This window comes from Danio rerio, chromosome 3, assembly GCF_049306965.1.
Source record: "Danio rerio strain Tuebingen ecotype United States chromosome 3, GRCz12tu, whole genome shotgun sequence".
Lineage (NCBI taxonomy): Eukaryota > Metazoa > Chordata > Actinopteri > Cypriniformes > Danionidae > Danio > Danio rerio.
In genome coordinates this window covers 39,425,160-39,445,511 of record NC_133178.1, presented here as the reverse complement: position 1 = coordinate 39,445,511, position 20,352 = coordinate 39,425,160, and the positions used below count along the sequence as shown (strand labels likewise).

The 20,352-nt window shown below is 40.1% G+C and overlaps 1 protein-coding gene across 12 annotated transcripts in view; it reads right to left on the bottom strand.

Annotated features, from left to right (window-relative positions):
• Positions 1-2,495: 2,495 nt before the first annotated feature.
• The window catches only part of tnrc18 (trinucleotide repeat containing 18), a 104,956-nt gene continuing 87,099 nt past the window's right edge, over positions 2,496-20,352 (bottom strand). For all 12 annotated transcript variants that reach the window (XM_073944917.1, XM_073944922.1, XM_073944919.1 and 9 more), the window contains exons 22-30: positions 19,587-19,704; positions 12,125-12,200; positions 11,554-11,662; positions 10,912-11,028; positions 10,311-10,469; positions 8,722-10,007; positions 6,777-7,013; positions 6,562-6,636; positions 2,496-6,472 (exon numbers count right to left, since the gene is read on the bottom strand). In XM_073944917.1, coding sequence (XP_073801018.1) covers positions 6,266-6,472; positions 6,562-6,636; positions 6,777-7,013; positions 8,722-10,007; positions 10,311-10,469; positions 10,912-11,028; positions 11,554-11,662; positions 12,125-12,200; positions 19,587-19,704 — 2,384 coding nt within the window. In that variant the 3' untranslated portion in view covers positions 2,496-6,265. The remainder of the gene's footprint in view (positions 6,473-6,561; positions 6,637-6,776; positions 7,014-8,721; positions 10,008-10,310; positions 10,470-10,911; positions 11,029-11,553; positions 11,663-12,124; positions 12,201-19,586; positions 19,705-20,352) is intronic.

Below are 20,352 nucleotides of genomic sequence, written 5' to 3'. Positions count from 1 at the left end.
TACTACTTTACTGTCGTGGATAAGGAGACGGTGTTTTACACTCCACTACAGACATCCATTAGCCTAAACATTTTATTTTGTCTGTTAAGCTCAAAGATTTGTTTCAAAACTATTTCTAAATTCAGTCCTAAGTGTGGTCAAACTACTGAGTTACAGTATATCCAAACACACGTCCTATTCTTATGCCCCACATGGTGATGCATACGTCTCCAAAACCTGACAGGTGGACAAATCTTAACTTGCTTTTATTCAAACGAATATAAAAATGCATTTAATAAATACTACCAATAATAATAATAATAATAAAAACATTTTACAAATGGAAAATGTCATGAATAAACTGAAAAAAGCCTCTCAGACACAATGTGAATTATAGGGTGTTTACACCTAACATGCGATTTGGATGCAAAGTGGATGACCATAAATACAGGTCTAAATGTAGTTTAAGTGTTTTGAGCTTGTCTGCTTTTGATGACTTTGTTTGGTTTGGAAAAACCCCAAAAAAAACCAATTCACAATTTAAGAAAAATCACACACAGAATTAATCAGTTCAAACTTGGCAGATCTGAAGAGACGATATGCGTGTAGGGAGAAAAATCACCATGTTCTGTACTGTTCTGCACATTATCGATACTTGCTTAGAGTTTTATTAAATGCAAAGGTTACAGCCTCCTGATCGTCTTCAGACTGGCTATATAGCAGAAATGAACAATAGTATCTGGATGCAACCTAGATTTTGCGGGCTGAGATTGCATCACTCAGCCATGCAATGTCGAACACAGTGCACTCAATGGAGTGAGTGACGTTACTGTGACGGGTAGGGTTAGGTGAGCGCTTTAAAAAGCATTGGATGCAGCTGCGATTGCACTGCACTAGGTCTGCATCCAGACCCCACTCGAAATGAAAGCTGCTGCTCTGTATTAATTTTTCAATGTCCTTATTCGTCCCAATATGTACTGCTAGTTAATTTTGCAATATTAGATCATAAGACCAGAATAGGCCTATATACTGTCATCAGAATAATACGGTTAATCAAACTGAGGTTAGCACTTAGGCCAGGGCATGTGTCCACTGTAGTATTTTCCCCGAAACAGAATTTCTTTTCTGTTGTAGTGAATGGAAGCTTCACAGTTTTTAAGTGGCAGCAGTCTAGTGAGGCGCTGAGAATGCTCTGATTTTTCCCTATCCTTGGTACTATTTGATCTTAACACCAGTAAAGGAGCAGTTTAAGCATGCCATGAGTTACATAAATTCTGAAGAAAATGATAAAACCTTGTAACAGTTTAACGTTTAAAAAAAGGCTCTAATCAAAGTAGGAGAACTCATTCAGATCGTTTTTGGTGTTACTCAACACCTGGTAGTAATTTCCATATTATTTGATAAACTCTAAGTGGCAGCCAAATTTTTCCAGCTTTCACAGAGCTCGCAATATGGTGATCCTTTCCAAAGTGACTGAAACCCTTTGACAGAATGGCCAGATGAAGACCAGAGAACATTTGAGCCACATCAAGAGAAGCTGATCATTACACACCTGTGATTTCCAAAAAATTGAAAGGAAAGACAAAAACAAGAGTGGACAGAAAACTGTGGGGAAGTTCAATGGCCAAATGGTTCAACACTGCAGCTGGAATTGATCTTTAGTGCAGAGCTGAACAGTGTAAAGATCTGTGTCTCACACATTTGGACTGAAAGGTCTGCAGTGACCAAACCTTCATCTGCGGAAAGAATCAAATCACTAGCGTGTTGGACATAGAACTGGTCCAAAGTTCATTTTAGTAATGAAAGCAAGTTTCATTTTTTAGGGTCTGAAGGGAAACATTATGCACAGTTGAGGTCAAAATTATTAGCCCCCTTTATCTTTTTGCAAATATTTCTCAAATGATGTTTAACAGAGCAAGGAAATTTACACCTGTCTAATAACATTTTTTTCTTCTGGAGAAAGTCTTATTTGTTTCATTTAGACTAGAATTGAAGCAGTTTTACATTTTTTAAACACCATTTTAAGGTCAATTATAAGCCCCTTCAAGCTATTTTTTTCCCGATAGTCTTCAGAAAAAAACCAGCGTTACACAATGACCTGCCTAATTAACCTAGTTAAGCCTTTAAATGTCACTTTAAGCTGTATAGAAGTGTCTTGAAAAATATCTAGTCAAATATTATTTACTGTCATCATGGCAAAGATAAAATAAATCAGTTATTAGAAATGAGTTATTAAAACTATTATGTTTTAAAATGTGTTGAGATAATCCCTCCGTTAAACAGAAAATGGGGAAAATATAAACGGGGGCTAATAATTCAGACTTCAACTGTATATAAACATTACGTTCAGCATCATGTGTTTCATTCCTTGAATTCATCACAATTTCAGACATCTAATTTCATGCAGGATAAGTAATAATGTAGCCCCCTTGTTTACTTGTGATCCAATCCACCAAGTATAAACAGGGCTGTAGCTGCACTTCAGCGCCACCGATAAAAGATTGCGACAAACTCAGTTCCATTTCATGACGTTTATTGATGAACTAGAAAATACTGATACTAAAAGAATTGAAAAACACTGATAATGCTGGTTGCATCTGTAAAAAAACAAGCAAAACAGAAACAAATCCAATTCCATTAAGTTCCAATACACACAAGTCAACAGCAATCTTTAATAATGGTTTCAGTTTTCTAAAAAAAATTTATTTCATCATTTTGTTTCATTTTTTTTTATACAAGATTAAATGTGTACAAAGTATATCCATACTCATCTCCCCCTCTCATAAAGGATCATTTACAAAACCTTGATGCTTTAAAATTTCAAACAATAACTTCAAAACTATAGCTTTTTAGATTTCATCATTATTATTATTAGTTTATTTTTTTGTAACAGGACCATACCAATGCTGAAGGAACAGCAGATGAAGACCAGTGAAGGACCAGCCTCCAGTCCACACTAACTTTCTCTCATCTCCCACATTCATGAACACGTTCCTTCCCTCACTAGCAGCTACCTCACAAAATCCAAATTCAGCAGTATTGCACATTAAGCATGGAGGACGATTGTTCCGAGAGGGGGAATGTCATAAAGAAAGGAAGAAAAAAAAAAACAGAATCATGCAAACAGTGAACTGTATTACGCGTCTACTCGGCTATACACTGTTTTCTAATACGCCAGTTAAACCTTATACATCATAAAAGATACACTCAAACGGACCCTGGACGAGTAGCAGATTTATCCCATATTACTGCTACCAGCAGAGGCCACTGTCCAATACAGGGATGGACTTCGACCTCTATTCACGTTACACTACATCACAATAAGCAAAATATACTTTTGATTGCTCTAATAGTATTCCTAGAAGCATATATATGCGATTTCTAATACATGCAGACAAAAATACTCTAAAAAGTGCTTTACAGTTTGACTCAAGCTCCGTGTAAACGTTTTGTATTGAGGGGCACTTAAATTGTACAACTCACTAAACAGGCAAAGATATCACTTCAACACAGATCTGCATTTACAAAGACTGTGTCAAATCTAAACGAGCTTGCTTAATGTTGCTTCAGATTCACTGTGCATTCGAAGATCATTTGGCATTTGAATTAGCTTTGGGTGTGTGTAAAATCATCGACCAAATTAGGTGACTTGGAGAAAAAAAAAGAGAGTCCGGAAATAGGCTGAATATCTGTTTTAAGCCTCAAGAGCACACATACAATGACAAAACATGTTAAGAAATACAACCTATTGAATATCAACAAGATAATATCTCTTTAAGAGAGACTGGGCAATGCAATATGAAACATACATGACAAAAAATATATATATATATATTTCAGACCGTAATAGTGTCAACATTTCTATAATATAAAGACATTTCAGAAATACTGAGTAGGCCAAATATTTTCCAATCCAAAAGATTGGAAGTGTCTAGTGTCCATACCCTTCTTGAGCTCACTGTCCTCCCTCAAAAAACAGGGGAAAATTAATCAATGATACAAAGGATCAAATCAGCATCGTTCACGGAGACATCATGGCAAACTGATTTAAAAACAGGCAATATTTTAAAAGCCCACATGCAGTGAGATTTCTTTAACAAGTGTTAAAAAACAAAGACAAAACATGAAACGTTAAACCAAGGTGGGAGGTAGAACGAATTACAGTAAAAAAAAAAAAAAAAAAGGTTTGGCAGGGCACCTTCTGGAAAAAAAGTAGCCTCTAACCCTCTTATGCTTTCTAAATATCTTGGTAACGAGTACAAAAAGACAAGCACAGATCAACGAGTCGTATTTGATTCGATATTAAAAAAACTAAAACGATATACAGATCGTTCAACAAAACTGTTCCTTCCAGCATCGAACAGTACACATGCTGCACGTGTTCACTCTAAAAAGAAAGAAAAACAACATTCATATCTCCCTCTATGAACCGTAAAAATGAGGCACAAATAAGAACCGTAATTACAATTAAGCAAATAAGGTGTTCGCTAATCTCTTCATCCATGCGAGGAAGCCATAAATCAAATACATTTGACTGGTCTTGATTAGAGAAGCAGCGAATACATAGCCTGGTCCTAACAGCCTCTGATGACGGATGGCACTTTCTCCGCAGCACAATATCAATCAGTAGGACCTATTTTCAAAGACAACATTCAGGCTTTGATTCTGCCGGTACACGGCAGCTTTTAGGGAGGCAAGGTTAAGGCTATTAAGAACAAACCAGAAAACGGCTTGGAATAACGGCGAGCAAAAAGGCGAGATGGAGAATAAAAAAAAAACGTAGATGCGAGAAAGGCAGAAAACAACTCTGCTTTCAACTTTCAGGGCTAACAGATAACGTCACCTGGGCCGTTGCTTGTTTGTTTACGCGAAGAAAGTGCTTTCATGCATGAGATGTAATTGCTTTCAGTGGGGGATAATTCAAGAAAAAGGGAAAGCAAGTAAAATAGACATGATAAGCAAGCGCCGCTTGATTATATGGTGCTTTTAAACCGTCGTTCTCCATCTCTCACTGACCCTGAGAAGCAATGAGAGAACTAGAACAGTTTTCACGTCCACCTGCAAAAGGGGATTGTCAAGGGAAGTCTGTCCCGTGTAAGACCATGGGCAGAATTTAAGTGCTTTCTGTTGTAAAACTGCATTATGGGACAACTGGCTTCGAACACTGTCAAATCCCACAAACCGTCTGTCCTGTAATAGTAGTTTTGATATCAAGATTACATTACGTCGTCAATGTAGTGGGCATCTGAGATTCCAGTAACAACTAACAAGACCTGTACTCTAAAACTAGTTCCTGATATCTGTTAACATTTAAACTTTATTCACAGTTTATTAAAGCTTTTTTTTTTATCTTTTGCTGCTTTAAAAAAATTACTGTCACATAAATCTATGGTACACCAAAATAAAATATTTGTCCATATCATATCATATATATATATAGCTTGTATGCATGTATTTACAAACGGGCGTCATCTGCGTCTGTCTTCATCTCAGTAGAGGCCTTGACTCATAAAAAGAAACCTTCTTGCCGAGGATCATATATAAATATTCTGATAGATCTTCTAGGCCGCTCAGTGGAAAAGTGACTCACACTTTCCTATTAATAAACAGTCCTTGCAGGCTCGCAGACCACAGGTCTGTCCCTTCTTTTAAGTGCTTCTCACATGGGCTGCAGCTTCACGTCTGGTATCATTTTACCCGTCCGATTTCATTAGCCAGCCCTTGAAGTTCTGGCAGGGTTTTACCAGTAGTAACTGGACAGCGGAGTGCGTGGTGAAGACGGCTCTCTGGGCAGAAGTGTGACATGGCCTGCCAGCTTTAATTACTCTTTCCGTTGTTGGTCCCACAGCCAAGAAAGCTGCTTCCAAGCAGGCCTTTTCACCCGGAGAACAAGTCCTGCAGAAGTGGTGTCACCTCCATTTCATCCCCACTGGTGATTGCCGAGACAAACGGAGCTGACCTTTCAGACGTTTATGTCAGGTTTTAACTATCTTTAAAACATTGGACTGCAGATTCCTGAACATCATCCACAATCACATCACTGGTTCGAAACAAGGTGCTCCAATAACAGACTTGACTTCGAATCTGTGCTAGCACAAATCTACTACACCAACTTCATGTTTGAAATGAAGCGCAGAAATGACATCTGTTGACGTAGACTCTAATCTCAATGATGCTTGTGTCTTTGTCTGGACGCTTTCTACAGTTGGACATTTGGTAAAGCCAATGCGTTTGTCTAGCCCTTGTATCTCATCCGTTACATTTCACAAGTGTCATTTGATGATCCTCAGCAGATTACAGGAACCCCATCAGTGTTAAAGATCATTCCAGTGGTGGGTTCATAGGTGCCAGCCAGGTAGTAGAGGTCTTCGCTGTCCTGATACTTCTTCGTTTTAATCATCTGTTCATATTGCTCAAGGCTGACCACCAGACATTTATGGGAAATGGTTTGGACGTCGTTCTCATCAATGTGAGAGGACTGGTACAGGGCCCGCTGAAAAGAGAAAGCAGAGAGAGAGATCTATCAGTCTGTTTCCACCGTGGCCAATATGATCAAACCATTCACTGGATTGGTTTTCTTACCTCCATGAAGTCTTTCCTCTGGTTTGAAGCTTGCAGAACAGCGGGAAGACTTTGGCCGGACATTTGATCCCAGTTCTGCAAACAAAATTGGATTAGTTACAAACCCAGATAGAGAGGAATGACTGGGACGAATTCAAGCGCAATTCCAGCAATAACGTCACATTGAAATGCCCTCAAACCATTATTCTTGTTTAGCAAAGCGAGATGAAAGTAACCTTTTTGTCATGAAGTTTCTTTCCAGGGTTGGTTTCCTCAGGATGATAGAACCATTTTACACGGACCACCATGTTGTTTCCCCAGGACTCCCACATGCTCTGGATGTGTCCGATGAAGGGGAGGTTGGGTCGGCCAGCGGACAGGAATACAGCACAGTCTCCAATACGGATCATTTCCTTCCCACGCATTATGGCTTTGTAGAAAAGCTTCTTCGCCTTCCCTTTCATTCCCCGTCTCTGTCAAAAGTTAAGGAAAAAGCAAATGGTTGTTTCTTCTGGCATTTTATGTCCTAGAGGTTAATTTTCATGGAAACGTTTCACTTTTGTTATATGAAGGTATATATATTTTAAAGTAATCCAATAAATCAACCAATCAATAAACAAACAAACATTAAGTAACAGTCGCATACATAACAAGACTGAAATAAGAATTAATCATTTTATTAATTGAAAAAATATATATTTATACGTTATGATCTCACACGGTGTGATTTCTGAACATTTACGCAATTAATAAAGTTGAGAATTTGTTCAAAAGAAATAAAATATATCAATGCTTAGCTGACAGACTTGTATTTTTTAGGACTAATTAGTTTGCCCATTGGTCTAGCCCTGCAGTTTCATATTCATTAACAAATACTGAGACTGGATAACAAAAAACTACTGAATACACAGCAATAGAACCCAGAGTTGATGATGGGTTTTGTCTAGATAAATTAAAACAAAAACATTGTTTTTATAAATCATATTTATAATTTTGTAAAAGGAAATAAAATAGCTCAAATACTGGTCAAGGATAAAACGTTCTGGGCTCTATTTTAACGATCTAAGCACATGGTCTAAAGCGTACAACGCACAATTCAACTAGCATGACTATGGATGTATTTGGCATGTAAGCAATGTGGCGCAGGACTTCAGTTTCTGCAAGTCTTCAGACAGAATATGAGATTTAGTTCCAGTGGGTTATATGCACATGGACTTTTAATTTTAGTCAGCCAGCCCCAGGGCTTCCAGTGAATTGTCATCCCATACAAAATCGCAGCTTTTAAGATCTTTACTGCCTGGCTGAGATACGATATAAAGTATACCTCGGCACTAAGAGTCAAACAACAAAAAATAAGGTCATCTTGGTGTGACTCTGGAGTCAGATCTGAGTTTCAATAGTCATGTCAAAGCAGTTAATAAATCAGCATACTATCACCTCAAAAACATTGCAAGAATTAGATGCTTGTTTTCAGTGAAGATTTAGAGAAACTTGTTAAGGCTTTTATCAGCAGCAGGGTGGATTACTGTAACAATCTCCTAACAAGCCTTCCCAAAAAGAAAGTCAAACAGTTGCAGCTCATCCAGAATGCTGCGGCCAGGATTCGGATCAGAACCAGGAAATCAGAGCACATCACACCTGTCCTCAGGTCTTTATACTGGCTCCCAGTTACATTCAGAATAGATTTTAAAGGACTATTACTTGTCTATAAATCACTAAATACAAAATACAAACCTAACAGATCACTCAGATCTTTAGGATCATATAAACTAGAAATTCTAAATAAATAAACTTGCCTTGCCTTGGATATCAGACCAAACAAGAAGCACTGCATTACATTCTATTTTTCTGCGCTATGTCTTTAAAATATGAAAATTAAATTTACCCCAATATTGTCAATAGAATTTCTCTGCTAGCTTGCTGCTAATGATGGCGCCTGCAATTAAATGACCGCTTGTCTCTTTTTATGCTTTAACAACCAAATAGACACTTAAGCTTATTTAATTAATCATATTTAAATTCCTTTACAACATTGATGCTGTAAAAGCAACCTTATAAAATTGAAAATAATCACATAAACCGTTCACTGGAAGCATTGGCTGAAAAACACTAGCTTTGCATATAGCCCATTGACACTAGCATAACTGTCGGAAACACAATAACTTGAATCCATGAACTCACCTGAGTAGGCTTTCCGAACCACTTCCACAGCTGTCTGGCAGGAAGGAAAGCTGAGATCTTGGGTCTGTTCTCAACAGAGGGTAGTCTCTGTCTTTTTGCCAGCTCCTTTGTAGTTGGAAGATGGATTCCCTCTCGTCTTTTGGGGCGACCGACACCCTGCTTCACCTTCTGCTGTCTCTGGGGCGTCTTCTGCTGGTGCCGTTGCTGTGTTGTAGATGATTGTTTCTGGAGCTTATGGATGTTGGGCGCAGACCCCGATTTTGCCTTTACATCTTCCTCCTCTGGAGATGCTACATGCTCTGCGGCAGGGGATGGTTGAGAATCAGCGACCGGCTCTTCGTCTGAGCTACAAGAGGATTCTTCGTCGCTGGTGGTGGAGGATGATGATGATGATGAGGAGGAGTGGGAACCAGATGAAGAACTGCTTGTAGATGAGCTGGAAGAGGTGGGACTTGATGCCCGTGAGCTGATAGAGCTGGCAGAGTCTTGTTTGGGCTTCTTCTCCTGCGTGGCCCCTTGCTCCTCTTCTCCATCTGACTCCGAGCTGCTGCTGCTACTGCTGCTGGAGCACTCCAGATCTTTCTTTTCCTTCTTGCCTGAATTGCTGACCTTCATCAAACCCTCACTGCTGCTCCCAAGCTTACGAACACTATAGGTAGACACGCTTTCTGCTGTTGGAGGCTCTGCTTCAACCGGCTTGCTTTTAGCCTTTATCGTTTTCTCAGTAGTGGATATAGTAGTGTAGCTGACACCCATCACAGACTTATTCTCTCTTTTGGATAGGTTCTGGCCCTCCATCATCATTAGGGCTTTGGTCTTCTTGGTTTTAGGTGACATGACTCCCTCATGGTCCAGCTTGATGAGAATCTCAGTCTGAGGTTGCTTGCGTTGCGTTTTCACGCCAAATCCAGATGCCTCCTCCTCGGGCTTTCGCAAGCGTTTGACTGTCTTTCCTTTCCCCGTGGGACTAGAAGTCTCATTGTTGGATATAAAGGAGGCCAGAGAAGTGGAGGGCTCATTATAGAGATCCACAGACAAAACTTTTCCATAGAGTGGCTGAGAGTAGACAGACTGGGGCTGGGAACGCACTTTGGCTGGAGGCTTGATTCCTGTGGTTTTCTTCTGGTTTTCATTAGATGCGGGGATGGAGACGCTGGCTGTGCCGACTTGCTTAATTTTTCTACCTGGCCGTGGGCTGCTTTTCTGGCTGGACAGGGGCCTCTCTGGGACTTGCGTTGGGGTTGGTGTGTCGGGCTTTTCATGCTCTTTTGGAGCGGCTTCAGGCTCTGGAAAGCAGCACAGGAGGGAAGGTTTTAATATGCCAGACCAAAAACACACTTACCGCTATAAAAATGCTGGGAGGCTAAAAGCTGTTCCTTGTTCTGACAGTAAGCTCTTTCCAAGCACAAGAAGGTGATTTACTATCTATGAAACCACCAATCCGGTCCACTTTTGTAAGATCACTGCATTTCTCATTTCAGAAACACCACTTGTGACTGCTTAATGTTTAACTTGAACCAAAGCAATAACCACTTTTAGATAAATATGCCTCGTCTGTACTAGCCAAAATGTCAGCGTTTGGAAATTACCAGGCTTGGGTTTGGGTTTTCTTCCCCTTCCCTTGCTTTTTGGAGCAGACTCTTCCGTGATTTTAGGTGGTGTCTCTTTGCCATCAGGTACATCCTTACTGCACTTCCTTCCTCGCCTTTTGGTGCTGGCCACAAGAAGGGCAGGGGATGGTTCCGCACCTGTTCAGATAAATCCAGTTTAGAAAACCAGCACAAGGCCCTACACTGATACAAACATAATAAATACTAAAATGCTGGCACATTTCCAAGTGCTTCTCTGCTTCATATATTTTGAAAATGTTCATACATAAACATTTCCACAGTCCAACACATACACACACTCATTAATATTTACCCAGTGCTCTTAAATATTACACACAAACCTTCAAACTTCTCAGTCTCACCCTCAATCACATGCAACCCCCTGGCAACTAGTGGATAAACATCTTACTGAATCCATCATCAAGCTTCAAGAGCAAAACCAAACAAAAATCATTGGCCACATGGACTCCAAATCAAACAGAGTGCATATGGGCTTGTTTACCTAACTTGGACATTCAGGTAGCATTTCATGCACTCTTTAAAGCCTCAGCTTGTACCCTCTGCTTCGATGAATACTCACACTGAATCTTGTAGTCTGCTGGTAGCAATCGAATATGAGAGAGTGGGATTCGTCCGGTGTCTCCATCATCAAACTCCACTGTAATCAAATCGTCCACGTCTTCCATGTCCGGGCTCCCTGTGGACAAGTAACAGGGTTGGCGACTGATGCAAAAGAACACGCATCACCTCAATTTACATTTCCACTGAGTGAAACAGCAAATACGGCTGTGCAAAAAGAGTGACCACATATTTCTCAGCGGTGTAGAAGCAGCAGCAACGATTCATACAGGGCCTTTTCATTCTCATTGGCTGACAGTAGCAGTAGCAGAGACCTCCCTTTAAGAGTTTCTTGACAAGTCTCCAGCTCCCTCCTTTCTCAGCAGGAGGGAAAATAAATAATAATAGAGCAGCGCTCTGCATGTAGCTAACCACACCATCCCTCATTCCCTAGCTCGGTATATCTGGCAGTGCTTATGGGCTTGGCTAAAAGATTTAGATTAAAGGAAATGAAACAACCCTGAAAGGTTTTCATACTGCGCCTCTGTACAGAGGACAGTGGACATTTGTGAATATTTTTCCATTCGAGCAGTAAAACGCATTGGTTAATAGTCCGTAATAGCCAGTGAAAGGTGCTCAATTAACTGGAACAGCGAAACCGTACCTCTGACGACCGTGCCAGGGTAGAGGCAACGGTATTGCTGGCTCCAGTAGGCTGCAATCCGGGTCCCCTGGGGAAGGTATCTGACGGAGGGCGGTTTCACATCAATAATCTGTAGGACAGAGGCAGGGTGGATCACAGAGGATTATTAAATCAACACCTTTGTGCATTCATACACTTCGCAGTCATTGTTCTTCCTAGCTGAATAACTAATGAATGATTTTCGGCCGAGGAAATGTATATTTTGTTTATACAATCCATCTTGGAGGAGCAGTAATGGCTAAGGTTGCTCTTGGCAGTGGTCTGCTTACAACGGTACATTAGGAAGGAAAGGCGGTAGCCACAAAAGCGTGTGTGCCTAAACCAACAGACAGAGGTACTGGAGCAAAACATGCCCTTAGCTTAATAGCAGGGGAAGGTGCTAAACAGCTTCTATATTACAGCATGCCCCGGGCCTGCTAGCGGAGAGAGGAAACCGTGGAGTGTGCCCGGAGAAAAACACACAGGCCTGTTGTGGTGAGCCGTAACGTGTATGTGGGTCAGTGATCGGTGTAGGGCAGCGTGACATACTGACCGCCTCCTGTAGCAGCTGTTCCAGGCAGTAGATATGTGGCCTGTTCCCCCTTTCGCCCTCCACCACAACGCTGTATCTGTAAGACACGACAAAGTCATGAGATCAAAATCCTGGACATCATGTTTTGTAACTCAATTTACTTCAGAGGTGACTTTAGAATGAATCTAGACATATTCTTTGGAAATTATATGGTGAAAAGGATTGTTCTCAAACAGGGCCCGCATTTTTATATGCAATCCTGGATTCAATTACAGCATTATAGGACCTTTTCTTTTTATGGCATTATAGGATTTTCTTTTATACTTTGATGTCTAGGGCAGGGGAGTCCAAACTTGGTCCTGGAGGGCCGGTGTCCTCCACGGTTTAGCTCCAACTTCCTACAACACGCCTGCCTGGAAGTTTTTAGTATACCTAGATTAGCTGGTTCAGGTGTGTTTAATTGGGGTTGGAACTAAAATATGCAGGATACCCGCCTTCTGTTATAGGACCGAACTTGGACACCCCTGGTATAGAGTGTGGATTTGGTTCCGTCCACTGCTTGTAACTGGAGGCAGATCTAAATGCAAGCTTGCAGTTGACTGTAAGAAAGAGGTTTAAAAGGACTAAATGAACAGTCTGGTATGCAGTACGTCACCCAAAAATTACACAGGAAATCAACTTTAAACAATAAATTTGAAAACATTAAGTAATACCAAAATACATGGATGAATCACTCGCAATATTCATCTAGAAAAAGGTTTGTTTTTATTTAATGCAAATTTTAAGGGTATTAACCACAATAACAGTTTGAGGAGTTGTTGCATTTGCTGCCGTTTTTGGCTAACATTAACTAATACCAATGCAATGAAACCTTCAATAAACCACTGTTATTTGCTGTAAGCATTCACTAGTAATACGGAACATAATGGATAGTCTAAAAATACATAGTATTAGGCTGTAGGGGGAGATGCAAGGGGGGCAAAGGGGCAAAACTGAAAGTCTCAGCAGCCCAAGAGCACGAAGACAGGGCTCTATTGAGAAACACACTGAGCTTTGAACTGGCTTTTATTCACTATGCCCAAAGGGACTGGCTTTGCCTCCAACTACACTCCCCTTCTTATTCAAGCTCAACCTCAGGGACGAAATTCGGAGGTTCTTTGCCTTTTTTTTTTAAAAAGACTTCCTTACTCTATAAATTTATCCTTTTGTGGCACTTTTATTGTCTTTACTGTCAAGAAGTCAGAGCAGTGGGGAAAGGCAAGAGAAGTCAGTTTCTTGACATATCACATGCGAGAGCCAAAATCGGCTCTGACGCAAATGGAAAAAAAGGAATAAAGAGAGGCAGACCAGGCTAAGTCAGTGTGTAGGCAGAGCACAATCCAAACAGGCTTTTTTTCTTCCAGATCTGGAATATTATTGGAATATTATTTCTGGAAGATGGCAGTGTTTCACCTTGGGGAAAAAAAAACGCCTACATTCAGCTCAAGAATAATTAGCACATGCATTGACGACGTGAAATAAAAAGGAAGCTTTCAGAGATTTATTGCTTGTTGGAAAAACAGAAGAATAACAATGACCAGCTTTTTAAAGTGCAGGTCACTCTCTATTATTAGCATGTGCCTTATAAATCAGCATGGGCGTACACGCGGCTACATGCATGACGTCCAAGATTGGGCTTCTGCTTTTAAAAAAAGTAATGACAGTTGGATGTTTGGCCTTTTTCATTTGGATTCATGAGGGTGCCTGCAGTTCAAGCATGGACTTAGAGCCAGGCTTCAGAGGTGTCCATCACTGAGTGGCAGCCTTATTACTGTGACATGGACCTGGGAGGTGATGTGGGACAGCCTCCTCCTGGATCTGGCCTGAGGGGGAGGACTCTGCTGGCCAAAGCTGATTGGTTCTGTCTGCAAAGCCAGGGATAAATTCACACCAGCTGCCTTGGGGAGGGGGGTAGAAAGATTGACCGGACGAGCAGGGTTAAATATCTGTCATGTGGATGGATCGCCTGATGTGGGCTTGGGACATGGGAAGGGTCATACTTAAATGTTTTTGTTTGTAAGTGGAGGGGAATGTATTTCGTACTAAAGGTCACTGTGAAGTCATTTGTAATTGTAATAAAGCCCTTTGGGAAACTTTTATTCTTTAAACATTTTTAGAAATCGTAAAAAATGAAAACAAAGAAACTGGTTTCCTAAATATATATAGTCATAATAATATCAGAATAATGTTCATATCCAGTGCCTAAAAATGCAACACTCATGCCCCTATAATAAGAATGCTGTGTAAAAAATTCTTGAATGCTTTTTTAAAGATTCTATGCTATAAACTAACAGTGGTTTTCAACCTGTGAGTCGTGGCCCCCCAGTGGGCTGTTATTGTATTGCAGAGGGGCGGACAGTTGTTATTACTAGAAATAACATTGCTGAATGAATTATAGGTGAATTGTTGAGATGAATTATATAAACTAAATTGGTCAGTGTATGAGTGCATATTAAAAATATTGTATGGGTGTTTCCCAGTGCTCGTTGTGGCTGGAAGGGCATCTGCTGAGTAAAAACTCTGAAATAGACACTAAGCCGAAGGAAAATGAATGAATGAATGAATGAATGAATATGGCTCTCAACGAATCCAGTGCTCCAGTTCTATGCCGGTTTTGACTGCTTGTTTGACCTAGAGAGCTGCACTCGTAAAACCCAATGCAACCAGGACAATATTTGCTACTGCTGGTGTAAGCATTAAGATACTCATGTTTGTGCAGAGTGCCGGTGCTCAAAATTATCTGCGGGTCTCCCACAAAATGAATAAATGAAAGAATTAATTAAAAGGCAAATAAACTGGTATTTATTCAACTGACAGGACAAGGCTGCATTTAAAGGCCCTCAGGAAGCAGCAAGAGATGGAATCGCAGCACATGAGTGCTTGTTTTTATGTGCATATGTCTAGATTGTGGTGAAATAATTGCGATGTTGTTACATAGCTACAATTCACAAATTTGTACGTGCTCAAATCTAACCTAGATGTTCTGTGGGAGTTGAGCAAAACCTAAATATTGCAAAAAAAACTGTCCTGTGCTTATGGAATTTGCCTGAATTTTGGTTTTCCTGTTTCCTTAAACCATGTCAGCCTGAGTCTCTCTGAGCTTGGTAGCTTGTTATGTAAATTTTTTGTTTAATCAAATCATCAGCAGTTTATTCAGTTATCCGACTTGCTTCTAAGTAAGTTACCAACCAGCCACAAATAGAGGGTTCATTTAAAAATGGCAATGGGCCACAGAAACATACACGTTGGGCCATGAGTTAAAAGTGTGGGAACCACTACTGTAAACTATAAACACTCTTGAAAATCCAATTTTTAGTTAAAGATGACACTTTTTTCCATCATTTTTTTTTCAGGAAGCAAAACCTGTCTCCCAGAAATCCTGTAGAATCCTTTATCCAGTTAGAAGATAAAAATGAAACTCCTGAAGCGTTTTCAATTTAGTGTCAGTAAACGGTCCATAACATCTAAAGGCTGAGACTACACTCGCCCTGGTCAACTGGTTTGATTTTATTTATTATATCTTCTAATGCCGAGTTCAGACTGCATGATTTTCAAACTAGTCGTGTCACAGATGTTTTCACACTGCATGACTATCTGGGCTAGCGTTTCGTCGCTGCTTTGTTTACACTGCACGATGGTTCGGCGACATGGACATTCACATTGCATGACTTTACTATAGGGAGAATCGCCGACAACTTTGTCCAAACTACGTCTCACAGCCAAAAACATGTAGTATATCTTTTGTTATTAACTACATGATGAGAAAGAAGCCTTTAATGGGGTAGAACATGTACATGTTTGCTCACCTGGGTTTAAAGGGAATTAGCCATTTCTCCTCAACGTTGATAATAAACTAATTTCTTTCTGTATGAAACGTCAAACAGACACGGTTGCTCCTGAGTCCTGTCAAATCTCCACTAGTTTTTCCTCCATTTTGTGGGTCCAAATAAACCGAAAAAGAGCGCTTTTAACTTCCCCCCCAGCCTCCCGCTGGCCTGCAGCAGTTATACACACACGCACACACAAGTGAAAGCTGCTCTCTCATTGGCTGTAGGTGATCGCTGATGTTATTTTCAGTCAAAACTCAATTCACACGGCATGATTTGAATCGCCGACAGCTCCAGATATTTAGCATGCCAAATATCTCACAGGCATCGGCGACTCATCTGCGATTCTCTCAGATCGCGTCTTTGATCTTTCATACTGTGTGATTGTCACTCACGTGCACGAGCAGCGATTTGCCTGTGATTGCAGGCATTTGTCGGCGATTTCTCAAAACCTGTCGGTGAGCCAAAATCGTGGTTAAAATCACGCAATCTAAACTAGGCATAACTGTACTTGATGACCTACACACTAAACCAAACATAACTTTATATAAATAAAAACCTAAAACTTTCAATAGAAGAGCACAAATCTGAGACTTATAAGATGGTTATTTACATATCAATAGAGAAGAGAAAGTAGTTACGCATTGAGGCACAATATGCAATTCGCCGTATTACATTTCTTACTGAGATGACATGATGACATTCAGAAATCTTTGATTAGTGTTGAAACGTGGAGGAGGAATTTTAGCTGTGAAAAATCTCTAAAACATAATTAAAGATACAACAGAGAAAAATGGCAAGCCAGTGAAGGATAGAGCGAAAGCTTCAATTAGTTTGCCATTACCCATAAATAATGGGCCTGTGCCATTAGCATGGTCTTCACGTCGGAAAGTGTGACAATGCCTTTGCCAAAGGACTTTTCTGAGCAGAACACACCAGGCTTCATGAAAGCTGAGGCTCAGGCTGAGAACAGACACTTTTCCTTACCCCAGATTTCAGTTCCAATTCAACACCGGCTGTGTGAGTTATTGACTGCACAATTAAGCAGTCTGCTCTCATGGACTGCAAGTATGTTCATGCCTGGAGAAGCCTGGGCTCTCCACAACGGCCTCTGTTAATGAAGACAGGCGAGGCTTATAAACAGCAGTGGCGACGGTGGAGGCATATAAACATCTGAGTGCCCGGGTGTGCATTTTCAATCTTTGAATGGGTTTAAGGTGTTGTGTAGCACAAGCAGACACAAAATTACATTTCCCGAGAGGCAGGGTGGACAACAAGCGATCTGTTGAAGTCAAGCCCTCTGCACTAGCGCCTGCTCACGTCATATTAAATGCTTTCACAACCAGCTTTTACTGTCACACTGAACTACCCGCTTTGAAGAGCTATGGTGTAACAGTCCTGCACAAAGGCACCTTCCCTTTCCCTGGCTGGAATGGGCTATTTTTAGTACAAGAGACACATGCAGAGCGAGCAATAGAGGAGCGATATTTCACTGCCAAAACATGACAAACATATCTCATTATGAGCTGCAAATGAACAGATAAAGCACCACCGTTCAGCTCCCTTACATCAGGGAGAAAACTGTTTCTATAGTACACACATAGTAGCGTCCAGATTTTCAGCGCGTTGCCTGACCTCTGGCTTACAGTTCACTGGAATTTGGGAGAAGGATTGTGATGGGGGTTTGAATGATGGCTGCTCCTCGCTCTCGGACTGATAAGAGGAAGACGTGTTTCTGTGCTGCATGCTAAACACTTGCTCTAATGAAACTAAAATGGAGGAAAACACATTTCGCAGAGGGCAGAAATGGTACAGAGCCCCTCTCATTAAAGATCCCGGACCAGATGCTGCACCAGTTTGACATTTTTCACCAAATGAGATTATCTTTTATAGGGATGACTTTGAGAGGAACTCTCTCGCCCCTCAATAGACTAAAACTTGTTCATCCAAGTGGATAATAGGCCATGGGAGACCGCAGAAAGCATACAAAGTCCAAACAAAACAAAACTGCCCGTTTCTGTCATCGCCTCCCTCAAGACACTTCACACCCCTTCTGTTTCCTGACCAAACAGAACGTTGCACTTCCACATTTTTCCACGGAGAACTCTGAACTGAACCTTACAATGGGAAAAACTTGGCAAATATTTTAGCCCCGTAACACTAAGTGGCTCAGGCAAGCAGTTCGGTAAAAAGAATTTGTATGTGGCCAGGGAGCTAAAGCTAAATAGAGCGCTGGAATGACTGCCAACTTTTTCGTGGCCTTGGTTTGAAGCCTTGGACCAAACTAACCAACTCTAAAATAAGTCAACACACTACACTTGATTTAAAGCACTTAAAAAGGAACTAGACAATTTTCCCTTCCTAGAAATGTTTTTTAAAAAAATTTTGCAATCTTTCAGATTTGTTTTCTAGTCTAAAACAGCTCTATTTTGTTCTTTAATTCAAACATCATAAATTTAAGTAACTATAAAGTTAGGTAATTTAACTAGCTAGTTTAATAACAAGCTCTAAGAAAAAGACAACTACGACAGTACGTTTCCGGAAATAAAAACCTTTCATTATCTGCACAGGGATATAAAATCAACTTTGATATTGGGTGATTTGATATAACTTTGATAATCAAACACAGCTGATATAACGATTATGTTATGGTTCTGATATGAAAATAAGGCAGATATCTTTACGCTGAAAAATTAAGTAATTGTACGAAACTACCTGTATATAATCACCTTGCAATTTTTATTTTTTTGCTTTGAGTAGGCTATTCAGTTCATAAGATCAGTTCAAACTTTTATAAAGTTTTTTAAAAAAAAATCAGTTGTTCACTGTATTTATATATTTATCGGCTAATATATCAGTTATCGGCCTCCAAATCTTAAGAGTTATCGGTATCGGCCAAAAACGATATATCTGTGCATCCCTAAATTCAACTTATGTTTAAAACAATGATGGTTAACAGCAGAAGTCATGCAGAAAAACATGACCCATGATGTTTACAAAAAAGTCAATCATATTTGGAGAGTGCCAAGTGTGCCGAGAGAGATCTTTAGCTCCACCTACTCCAATGAAGCACCACAGATTATCCAACTAAGTCAGGTTCGTCATGTTGCCAAAATACTTAAATATTAAAATACATACAATTTGTGATTTTCATACAATGCATTGTGATGTGATGCACCTTGTAACTGATTGGTTTGGCTTATCATTTCTTATATATCATAGTTCTTAATTTCCTGGAGGGCCGCAGCTCTGCAAAGTTTTGCTTTAACCTTAATCAAACACAGCTGATTCCACTAATCAATGTGTTCAAGACTACTAGAGACTATTAAGTAGGTGTGATTTAGAGGTGGTTTAAGCAAAAATCTGCAGAACTGTGGCCCTCCAGGAATTGAGTTTGAGACCAGGTATATACCAAGATATCAATTTATACACTACATTAATTCTGTATGCAGTTTATGCAAACCTATTTTCACTACATTTGGAAAATGTATATATATAATTTTATACAGAAACCTAGATCTTGCACCCTATGACAACTATTGATTAGGCAAATGATATGGAAGATGCAGCAGAGGTTATAAAGAGAATGAAAACAGCTCAGGCAGGAGGTCTCTTACATGTCAGGCGAGTGAACTGTGCTGACGTGGCCGGCATACAGGAGCTTGTCATCCATAGGGATGAGGACCCGTAATCCATCCTGCAGTTCATCTTTGTTAATGACACAGTTCCGAGGGGCTGGGGGAAGAACAAAAGGGGGGGATGAGTAGTGCTACAGAGAGAGAGAGGCATGTCAAAACTCGCTCTACTAAATAAAGTCTAAACACCACCTGAAAGTTGCAAATGTTTGAGAAAATAGCTGTGCTCCAAAACCCATGGGACTGCTAGTGGATGCAGCATTTTAATGTGAAGACTGTTCCCAAAGGTGACAATCATGCAGCTTTCTAAATATACCTCAGTTTAGACTAATTCAAAGACAGCAACACAAGTATTAATGGTGGGAAACATCCCTGAATGCACTGCGACAAAATGAAGATATAAGCATCCAATATGGCAGATTAAATGCCAACGATAAATATACTTGATCAACTAAATCTCAGAAGGAAAGTACATACCACTCTGCAACAAAAAACTACAACAAACAAACAGAATATACTTTACAATAAGCTTTCATTAGTTAATGTATTTAAGAACAGGAACTAAAAATTGACAATACTTACAGCACTTATTGTTCAACATTCACTAAAGCATTATCAGAGATGAAAAGAGTACTGAAAAATCATACTCAAGTAAAAGTACCATTACCTGCCTAACAAAAGTATTTGTTGTAAATACTACTCAAAATATGAGTAAAAAGTAGCCCTTTTAAAAGTACTCAAGAGCAGT